General features: G+C 37.1%; 1 protein-coding gene across 1 annotated transcript; it reads right to left on the bottom strand.

Annotated features, from left to right (window-relative positions):
* Positions 1-2,038: 2,038 nt before the first annotated feature.
* LOC107769423 (uncharacterized) lies at positions 2,039-10,305 on the bottom strand. Its single transcript, XM_016588632.2, has 5 exons — positions 9,847-10,305; positions 9,445-9,572; positions 9,237-9,349; positions 2,935-3,120; positions 2,039-2,329 (listed from the first exon to the last, which is right to left on the bottom strand). Exons 1-5 carry the CDS (start codon positions 10,221-10,223, stop codon positions 2,300-2,302), a joined length of 834 nt encoding a protein of 277 aa, XP_016444118.1. The 5' UTR covers positions 10,224-10,305; the 3' UTR covers positions 2,039-2,299.
* Positions 10,306-11,777: the final 1,472 nt, after the last annotated feature.

The raw sequence follows: 11,777 nt of genomic DNA, 5'->3' as shown, positions 1-11,777 counted from the left end.
TATTAATCTTGATATTTTCCTTATAGTTTGAATTTGCTTTCTTAGCAAATTTTATACTCCAAAGTAATTGATATTGGTGTAGTGGATGAGATTGTTTCTTCCTTAACCAAAGGTCTCGGGTTCGAGCTCTGAGTATGGAAAAATCTTTGGTAGGCAGCGCTTCCCCCCGAATGGGGCCCTACGCAGTGCGAATCCGGATATAGTTGGGCACCAATGCGGGTACCGGACACCGGGTGGAAAACCAAAAAAATTATATATTGGTACTTTGTTTCATGTAGAATAAAGCTGGTATTACTAATTAATTAAATAATTTATTATTATTGCTCTTCATAATAATCAGAAATAATCTAAAATTTTGGATAAAATAGGCTTATTCTTGTAGTGCTGACTAATAAAATACATGCAATTAAATAGATAATCTCAAATTTATCATATAAAGTCAAAGTGCAAGGTCAACCATTGTAGAGCAAATGATCTGCAATTGTCAATTTCAATGCAAAAAGGTTTGATTCTAAGTAGGAATTATTTCGATTTTATGAAACTTGAGCATTTGAGTTTCTCGATAAATCAGAAATTAGGGTAAGTTTGACTTGAGACACCATTAGACATTGATATAATGTGCTGATGATGACTTATTAACACCAAACGAAGACATGACTGAGCCACAAAATCAATCAGAAATTCAGAAAAAGGAAAAGTAAGATTTAAAGGAGCAAAATTTAAAAAAAAAAAAAGAAAAGAAAAGAAAAGGGAACACAGTCAAACAAAGATTGATCTGACAGCACCAGTAAGAGGAAGAGAAGGCAAATTTCAAACTGAGCAAAGGCAGTGAGTGGTGGGCATTCTTGGCTGCCCAAAAATCCATCTTATGGAAACCCCACATCACCCCTTAATTTTATTTCAACTAATCATGTATTTATTTATTTATTTATTTATTTATTTTTAACAAAGCAGATATCTGAACCAATTTATGTTTGTTTCAACTATTTAATCGGATATAGGTGTCAAATAATTTTAGCCTTCAAGACTTGCGTAAATGTGAAAAAATCACTTAACGTTTTTTGTCTTGGAGCCATACATTAACCTCTTGTTTTAATTTCCAAATTCTACTGACGGCTAATTGACAATGTAATCTTCTTTCACAGCTTTCTTGGCCTATATATACCTATGCTCAACTCACACTATTCATATACTGCTTGGCCGGCCTACCTACATTCCCTTCCCATTAGCAACAAAAATATAGGCCTTTTTCCACCCAGAAATAATGCTGCAAACGTCTCATCACTGTAAATCGGTTGCCTTTTCCCACAAAACAGATTTGAAATTTCTTATATGCAATGGACATGACAAAATCACACTCTACACAATGTTATGTTATCAGCAAAAATAAGAAGCTGACTACTCATATATATTCGGGCATCAAGTAGCAGTGATTAAGGGGTCGTTTGGTACACGGACTAAATTAACCTGGGATTATAATCTCTTAGACTAATTTATCCCAGCTAGGAGGTGGATAAATTAATCCTAAGTTGATGAGATACAATGGGATATCCAGTATTAAGTCTGGGATTAAATTTACACCATTTTAGGGATAAATTGCACCATCAACCAACATGGTATAAATTTAATCATTTACCTTATCCCTCGTACCAAACGATCCCTAAAGTTATTTGTTAAACTTTAGGTGTAAATAAAAAGCAAAAGATTGAAAACCCTCAGCAATTTTGGTCAAAGTAGTTATTTGTAACACACCCTTTCTCAAAGCAATGAGCTGCACGCACTACTGAAGAGATTTCCTTTATCATTTCTAATCTTAATACAGCGAGCCAACTAGTAAAATTTAACTAAGCCACTTCTAAAAATGAAGCAAGCTTACTATAAATTACTAACTGGAATGTTACTAACTGTATCTTCTTTTTGTTGATATTGGCGACTGAGAAACAGTTCAAGGACCTTAAATAAGCAGTTTGATTTCTCTTCAACCCAGAAGCACAAGCAGCGTCGGCATAACATACAATTCCCCTAGGTCATGATATGATGCATTCCCAAATCAAATATTGATACATCAGCACTGGACAAAGTAAATGCCACATTTTCGTGCACCAATTTAAGTAAAACCTGTAGTATAATGAGGAATGGATGAAACTTTATTTTCTTCCATCGCTACGCAATGAACTACAATCGCTCAAGTTTCAGCGTCGTACATCTACTAATACTGAGAAATTACATGTACATACTGGGAAATTTCCTTTAGAAAGAATATAATCGCAATAAAATGTCGCGTGCACTGCTACCATAATCACCATCTTCTTACCAATGATGTGAGCAACTGCAACAAAAGGAATTTTTTTTCTTAATAAATACAGAAATTAAACAAGCAACCATGTTTTACACAGTTACTGCATAGTTGTCATGTAAGAAACAAACATTCATGGCATAGGGGGAAAATAAGAATAACACTAGAAAGTAAGCACAGGTTTACGTCTTTTCATTTCCATTTGTTCCCTCGGTGAACGTGAAAAACTTGAATATTTACTAGTATTAAGTTAAGAAAATACCACGTTTGTCCGAGAAGCCAGAATTTCAGCAATTAAATGATACCGTGTCAACATTGCATGAGCTCTTAGCAAACAAATTTATCAAATGTCAACCAAGTGTTATTTCAAAAAATAATGATCTTATCAAACTTTCATGAGCTCTTATGCAAACAAATTGATCAAATGTCAGCTTTATGATTTATTTTGCCTTAAGAGTTTAGTGCATGGGAAAATAAAAGCCATCGCATGCCACATTCATATAAAGTTCCATGGCTTGAGTTCACAGATTCGAGTGCTCAAACAGGGTAGCCATGTTAGGGAAGCAAGAAAAGGTTCATAGAAACAGCTACCCCGCCATTAATATCCCAAGTTACTGATTAGACAAGAGAAACTTTACCTCAAAAAGTTCAAAAGGGCTTCCGCTCTTATAAACATCATTCTTCTTCGGCTGGTCCTTCGGTAAGATGCTGAACAAGAGCGTCCGCCATCCGATAAGTAATACAGCAGTACTCCCCATGGTAACTATTATGAAGTTGACTGGTGGTATATGACCCACAGAGGCAGCCCTTATAGCTAAACCCACCTGCAAATGAAGAGAAACAGAGAGTAAATAAGAGTCAGCTGACGATTAGGAAACCTTGCTCCTCAACAAACGGAGAAAAGATGAAAGGCTGATAACAGTTATTTAAACAAAAACATGATCAAGCTCATGCTTCACGTAAGTGGGAGCGACTAAGCATAATCTATTTGTCTAACCTTTATCCTCAAATTACATCACTTCTAACTAATGTGTACACTATAACGTTAACAGTTCTGGATGTTCTCTGACATGCAGTCATACAACATGCTGCCGTGTTCCAGCTTTACACATGCAAATAATTTTCCATGATGGGTAAGGCCCAGCAAATGCCCAACAAATTATGCAAATGACAAAACTTTATCATTGTTCAATGACTATTATGAAATTCACGGGCAATGTATCAAGATGCGAGGAAAGCTTGAGACTAGAAAATGATAGTTATCTATCAAACTCCAATGGAAGGCCAAAGCATCCATGGAAATGTCAAAGCAAGTATTGCATACCAAATCTTATGAAAAGACTACTTTAAGCAAATATAACCAGAAACATTTACCGAAGACAGTAGATCAGCCACACAAGAGTGAGTGTAACAGGGGAAAGATTCCAAATGTGATTTGTTAGTACTCAAATAAAAACTTATCCATAGCCATTTCCCTTTTTTAATTCATTTTATGTGACGCATGACAACATCTTCCCTATCAACACCACTGAAGAGATTCATATTCTTACTGTTGTCCCTGCTGTTATCCCAGACTTGTGATGAATCATCGGAGAATTTGATTAACCATATATATTTTTTCCTATTGGAAAAGTTGCAATATATGAACACCCCTGAAACACCTATTTTCACAAAATCATTTAAACTTCAAGCACTAAGCTCTCTACTGAATGTATATGGTAAACAAAGAAGAGAAATGTTAGATGAGAACTGGAGGTTTTATTTCTAACAGAGGCTTGTCCAATGAATCTAAGGCAGGATTTGATTAACCATAAAAGTTTTTGCTATCAGAAAAAATGCAACATATGAACAGACAACTTGTAAACATTGAATTGGAAAGCCAATAACACTTCAAGGACCCACTATAACAAAAGGAGAGGACTGTTTGAGGAGAACTAGAGGTTTTATTCTCAAATGGTTTCAAGAAAATCAAAATTATTCTCAATAATTCCAACTCTCTCATCTGTTCTACACAATAGAAGTGTATCATTAGGATGAGTGCAACTTGTGATATGTGGGTTAGACGCACATCATAAGTTTTGAACCTTGCCGCAGATAAACACCTGGTATTAAGTGATGAGTAGAGGTGAGCCTATTATCCAGCAAGTTTCGAACAGTGCGCCACTAACCCTCGGGGATTTTACGGCTATTTAAAAAAAGACATTATCAGAACATAGGTTCAGTGGAACATCCAATAGTCCTACAACAATAACAACAACCCAGTATAATCCCACAAGTGGGGTCTGGGGAGGGTAGGATGTACGCAGGCTTACTCTACCCTGTAAGGGCGCTTACAGGGAGACTGTTTCCGATAGACCTTCGGCTAAAGAAGTTGAAGAAAGCTCTGATATCAAGTAATAGCAAGACAAATACTTAGAAAACTAAATCGAAAATAGCAACAGAGAATATGAAAGGGGTACCGATAACAAGTAATAGCAAGATAGTATATTTAGAGAAATAAATCCAATGCAGCACATGAGAATGTGAACGAAGTACTGCTAGCAAACTACGGAATTACCGATGACAAGTAATAACAGAACAAGACATGCAAATATAGCAAACTAAGGAAAAAAAAAGATACCATACTAGCACTAATACTATCGAACTGGAGAAGACAAAGGGAAACGCACGACTACTTACTAACCTTCTACCCTAATCTTCAACCTCCACACCCTCCTATCTAGGATCATGTCCTCGGTCAACTCAAGCCGCTCCATGTCCCGCCTGATCACCTCTGCCCAAGACTTCTTTGGTCTACCTCTACCCCTCCTCTCACCTCCCAAGGCCAACCTCACGCATCTCCTGACTGGGGCATCTGTACTTCTCCTCTTAACATGCCCGAACCATCTCAACCTTATCTCACGCATCTTTGCCTCCACAGGGGCCACTCCCACCTTGTCTCGAATAACTTCATTCCTAATTCTATCCAATCTAGTATGCCCACACATCCATTTCAACATCCTCATTTCCGCTACTTTCATCTGCTGGACATGAGACTTTTTGGCTGGCCAACACTCTGCCCCACACAACATAGTCGGTCTAACCACTACCTTGTAGAACTTACCCTTAAGTCTCAACGGCACGTTCTTATCGCACAAGACACCGAAAACGAGTCTCCACTTCATCCAACCTGCTCCAATACGGTGTGTGACATCCTCATCTATCTCCTCATTCTTCTGAATTATAGATCCCAGATACTTGAAATTCTCCTTCCTGGGAATGACTTGCGTATCGAGTCTCACATCCCCGTCCGCCTCCCGGGTAACGCCACTGAACTTGCACTCCAAGTATTCTGTCTTGGTCCTGCTCAACTTGAAACCCTAGAACATCCAACATCTAATAGTCCTATTCTCAATTTTATCGGCTGGCCTCTACACCTCAAATATTTGCAAAGACCACTAGTTAGCAATTTATACTTATCCTAATACCAATTCCCCATTAAAGTATTCCCTCTTTGCCTCTAGAAGGGAAATCAAACCAAAATTGTGATCCAAATAATGCAGTACATTGTCACATCCATATTCCGTTTCGATATTACCCATATCTCAATTCACATAGAAGGATTATCTTCCTTTCCTCCAACCAAAGTTGTATAAAGGAAGTCCTTTTTGGTTATGAGAAACCTTTCTTATGCAATTGATGCCAATTTGTTTTCCCTTTTCATCACTTTATCAGCAACTCCCTTATTAGGCCATTCCTTCGGGCGTACGACCCCAACATAACTCTTTTGTTTAATACCCTGATTATAATCAGTCTGAAGATGCACTCCTAGCTCTGCAAACTACTGAATCCGATAAGCTATATCCAGAGTTACAAGTGTTCTCAGGGATTGAAATGTTGCTTCTTCTACTATCTTAAATTCCAAGTATTCTAACGAAACTTACATAGTGGTTAAAGCTTTGCTTGATGTAGTACTTTTACAGCTGATCTTGCTTCCTCCAACTATGAACGAATTTTCCACTGTTCTCTGATGCTGATCTCTTCAGTCTTCTCTACTCAAATCCAGAAAAAAATATGGCAGTTGATGAAAATGCTGCCAACAAAGTTCCTTCCTCTTCCCCCAGCAAAACTACAAGAATTTCCCTTCTCTGCTCTCTTCCATTCTCAAGTAAATTGTGACCAACAACGAAAGACAATCTTGTATCCACCTTTCATTTAGCAGAAAATAGCATGTTCCTCGTTGTCATATCCTAGGTTTAAGTTACTCAGTGAAACAATCTCAAATTTCCACGGCAAAGAGAATCAAGTAAACGAAACAAAGATTAAGCAAGGGGCAGAAAGACCGAAGTCGCTAGAAAGATGACAATAAGTATGAGAACAGAAAATTGGCTCACTAGTCATTCCCCAAGAGAGAGAAAGTTGTAAACTGATCAAATCATATGCTCATCAAGATATTTTCGCAGCATCTAGGGTTGAATCAACCACTGATACTTGCATCGACCACTGATACTTGCATCAGGGTAAACTGCCTACATCACACTCCCTTGGGGTGCAGTCCTCCCCGGACCCTGCATGAATGCAGGATGCTTTGTGCACTGGGCTGCCTTTTTTAGGGTTTTACATATTGTACTCTCTCCGTCACACAACCACTTCTAAGACATCCCAAAATATTCGACATGTTTCTACAAATAGTAATACTCCATTTATACAATTGACAATTCTCACTTCTACAAAAGCATTGTACTTCCTTTAAATAGTTCAACATTAAGTAATGTGATGTTTCTGGCTCATACTAAGTTATCAATTATTAAGTTGATATTTTTTCTACTTTTACCCGAGAAGATACAATGGAACCTTACCTGGTACTACTTGTACCCATAGATAGATAGATAGATAGAAGAGAGAGAGATCAGAACACACAACAAAATACAGATACTTATACCACACATCATATATGGAGTTTTGTCAAGGCGGAAAAATCTGTCAAGGCAAAGTTAACAATTTCATTAAGACATAACTCATCCTCTATCATTTCATTTAGCAACTTGTTTGATTGGGCATGGAAGTTTAGAAAGAAAAGAAAAAAGACTTTGGGAACTTTAGCATCAGACATGCCATAACATTTGCCTATATCATGACTTTAAGCATAATATGAAAAGTTTAAAAGTTAAATCGTTCCCCCAGAAATAGATAAGTGTCATTCTTTTTGGAACAAACTAAAAAGGAAAGAGCATCACATAAAATAGAAAAGAGGGAGTAAATACTAAGCACACCGAAACTGGTTTTAACCTATGATGCAGTTCAACATATTCAAGCTTATTCCTGGTCACATGCAGTCAAGCACAAACCAAGTTACTGAGCAATAGTACTACTTAAAGCCTCATTCCACTCTGGAATGTTTCTTGATTACTAGCGTATTTGTTCTCCTGTTAAGCGCACAAAATGTTTTACACAAGTATTACAACTACATTCTAAATACACCTTACTCGCCGTTAGTAGCCCGATCTGGAAGCATCATTTCAGCTCACTACCGACAATTCCCATGGCAGTCACCCTTAAAGAGGTTATGCACCTCCTTCTCCTCTTCAAGTTTGTCGCCTTAACCATGCATTTTGCATTATGTGCAACTAACACACATCCATGAGTTTTCTTTTGGCAGATCTCTACATCTTATTTGGAGTGCCAATACTAAAAATCTAATTCCTAAGATATTTCCTTCCTCATAATGAATTTGTTCCTGTCTTTCTAGAATGATAGAAAATCCTAAGTTCTTGAAATTATGCTCCTTATCTCCTGAGAGCATTGGCCAAAGCCCGAGGAAGTTCAAGCTGTAATTGTGGGGTAAAGTTATCCCCATGTGATTGGCTAACGAGAAGAAAGAGAAAAAGAAAAAGAAATAGACAAAGAAAAAAGGCAAGGAAGATAGCCTTCCATTGCCAACCCCAACAGAGAAATGTTGGCGGCCAAAAATGGCAACCGACTTTGGCAAAGAACAGTAGGAGCCTAATTAATACGCTAATATAATTGATGATGTCAGCAGAATATTTTGAAGCCTGTAATAGGTCTCTTCTCTGCCTCTTTCAGGCTTCCGAACTGGAATGCAATCTCGTGGATCCGTCACACAATTCTCAGGAATAGATACGTAGATCACTTGTTGGGACCCTTGAAATACCCACAGAATATTCATTGTAAATCAATGAGAATAAAAGTGAGAAATAAGGAACTGATAAACCATGACCCAAGATGAGCACAACAATACCACTATAGTAGATGAGATACAATAAGCAATCGAGTATCACAAAATCCCCGAGTTTAACACACTCAAAAGGAATACCCTCTCCACCACCACTCAACTCTCTTTCCACATAGAGAATACCTCACTCTATGATCTACAACTCTCTATTCTTCAGAGCTCCTCTGTGGATCCACTAGATTAAATTCCAATTGGAAGCTTGAATGAGGCAGCGGAGATGCTTATTTATGGGCTTCCAGAATATTGTATTGACAGCGTATTAAATAGGTTCCTACTTATTCTTTGTCCAAATCCGGTTGCCAATTTTAGCGGACTGCCAATTTACCCTTTGGGTCAGCCAACGGAAGAAGTCTTCCTTTGTCTGCTTCCTTTTTATTCCTCTTTCTTGTCTTTTACCTTCAGTCATCACATGCGGATGAATTCCCCACCATTAATATCTAGTTGTGCGATAGTTAACTAACAACCACAGCTTACAACTAGTAAATAGTAAAAAATGGTGAATAGAAGCATTGAACTGAGCTTTTAAGTTTTCATGTTAGAGAAGCTGCAAGATGTATAACTACCTGACTTGTAAATAGGAAGCAAGGTTGACCAAATTTCAGTCACCCATATAATGGATTTGTTTGGTAACCACCAGATAATGAGGAGTAACCCAAGAGTATCAATAAATTACAGTATCCAATCAACTGGTATATAAAGAGGACTAACCGGAATGCCTAATGACCATGATTTGGTAGCAGCAATGAAAGCCTTAAAAAGACCATTCTTTCCTCGACCATCCTCCCCATATCCTCCAAGGAAATATGCACTCAAAAACCAACCTAAGAAACCCAAAGTTATCATTAAAAATTCAATCTTTATGTTCAAGAATACATAATAACTTAGAAAGATAAGCAAAACATATCAATTCCCCTACCAGCAATGAAAGGATCAGAAGTTCGCAGCGTGTCGGGATCAAAAACAGGGAAGCCATGACTTAACCTTCCAATTGCAGAAAACAACAATAGAGCCGCTACATCTCCACCAGCTAACAATGCCACCCAACTGAAAATCCACAAATTCAAAAAGAAAGAAAAAATCCCAATGAACAACACAATCACATACAAACAACACAACAACAATTACACCTCAGTCCTCACTATCCGCCCTACTCCAGACAGGTTTTGTACCAATTCTCAATCACACAGTATCACATACTCCCTCCGTAATCATCTCATTAAGGATAAAACCGAAGTTTAAAGTAACTGTTTCTACATATTGAAAGTCCATCACATAAATTGGGACGGGGGAATTAGTAATCAGATAAAGAAAGACTTACCCCCATTTGTTGAGTTTATCACTAAAGGAAGAAGAATCGGGTTTCTCAAACTGGATAACACCTTCAAGAGGAACAGTATCTTGGCCCACGAAAGTAATTCCATCATCTGGGCCGAAAGAAGATGACCCATTATTTGATCCACTAGTACTAGTAGTAGCAGTATTAGTTTGACTAGGAGCGCCGTCGCCGGAAGAAGATTCAGCGTTAGCAAGAGTGAGGGGTTTAGGGCGATTTTTTGGGCCGTGAATTGGGTTAGTAGTGGAGACTTTAGTGGGCCGGCGATGGGAGAAGAGCGGTGGAATTGGGTGGGTGAATTTGAGGGAACAACGATGAGTTGCCGTTAAAGCTCCGGCGGAAGCTTGGCTTAGAAGGTTCATTGTTTCCACTGCTTCCAATTCGTGGCTATCGTTCGATATGATTTCCGTTTTTTGGATTTTTGGTTTAAATTAAAATAGTGGCACATTTTCAACCTTAGTGTGAGCAAGCTGTTTTTGCCAGAAAAAATATTGTAATTTTTTTTTAGAGAAAACTTAGGTGGAAAATGATTTTTGAAAAGAACCCAACCCCAAAAAATAAAAGAAAATATTGACAGGTTATAAAACTTCTCAAATTTTCCTAGCCGCATAACCATAACTAGTTTGTTAACAACGTCACGTCAAAACCAAAACCTTTCCAATAAAGAAATGGAATTGGAAAATTTTCATAAAACACTATCTTTTAGTAGTAATTAGTCATAGATATCATTTGCTATATTACGAATTATAGATACATGGTTATAAGATGTATTTGATGTATTTAAGCTATTGTATTCGTGAATACAGTAGCAAAAATAAGCGTGAATCAGGAAGTCCAACTAATCAGTTGTTGTATTCGAGTGTATTCGACTGTATTCATGGAGTGAAATATGAAATTACAGATGGAGACATTATTGTATTCGCCTGTATTCATGGCGTGAAATAGGAGATGACACTGTTTTTAAAAGGGAAAGTGAATCAATTAACATAATAGACTCCTAATATAACTCAACAAACTTAATTATAACACACAAATTTTGTATTTTCAGTTATAAAAAAGATTCTCAGCCGAAAAATACCCCAAAAACATAGCAATCTTCAGAAAAATTATATAATATATCTGAATACATAAATTATATTAATTAAAAAAACTTATGAATATACTCATGGCAAATAGCGAGATAGTGATTACAATAAAATACATAGAATACAGCGAGATACATTGAAATACAATGAGAAAAAAAGACAGTGAATACAACGAAATATATGGAATACAACGAGATACATTGAATTACAATGAAAAAAAAGACAATGAATACATGAAAATACATTGACATATATTAACAGAAAATCATCCTACAACATCCATATCTCAATTTTTTCAATTGGCAGGGACGATATTCACGATATGATAGATCTGCCGTCTTTCCACCCCTAATCTCCGTGCAGCATCATCAAGCCCTATGGTTTCAATACCTTCCCGATTGTATAAGCTCAAAAAATTGGAACATAGGAGGCCGAGAGACTTCTGTTTACGACAATAAGTAGATCTAGAACTTTTGAAGGATCTGAAGCTAACGACATAATTGTTTTCTTTGAGGAAATTGATTCAACTGTGTGTGTGCGTGTATGGCCAAACTTTGTAAGGATTCTGAAATGGAATCGATATAAAAGAGAGAGAAAACTCCTCTCAGTGGAGGATATCAACGGAGGAGAAATCGCAAGTGAACTAGACAGAGAAGAGGAAGAGTATCGGAAATTTTAATGGGACGGGGAAGAGAATAGGATGTATCAAAGTAAAGAGAGAAAGAAAATATTGTAACTGATTAGGGTATTTAGTGGCTTAGGGCTAGGAGGTAACCAAAATTAAATATTTTGCTATAAACCTTAAAAGATATCTATAAAATATAAATTTTT

This window comes from Nicotiana tabacum, chromosome 16 (genome assembly GCF_000715075.1).
Source record: "Nicotiana tabacum cultivar K326 chromosome 16, ASM71507v2, whole genome shotgun sequence".
Taxonomy (NCBI): Eukaryota; Viridiplantae; Streptophyta; class Magnoliopsida; order Solanales; family Solanaceae; genus Nicotiana; species Nicotiana tabacum.
The sequence above is the reverse complement of the archived record's forward strand: the minus strand, read 5'-3'. Positions and strand labels throughout refer to the sequence as shown.

Coding starts and splice junctions, on each gene's coding strand:
- LOC107769423 (XM_016588632.2), bottom strand. CDS start 10,223: ATGAACCTTCTAAGCCAAGCTTCCGCCGGAGCTTTAACGGCAACTCAT. Junction 9,573..9,846: donor GATAAACTCAACAAATGGGG/GTAAGTCTTTCT, acceptor GTGGATTTTCAG/TTGGGTGGCATTGTTAGCTG. Junction 3,121..9,236: donor CATGGTCATTAGGCATTCCG/GTTAGTCCTCTT, acceptor CTTCATTTGCAG/GTGGGTTTAGCTATAAGGGC.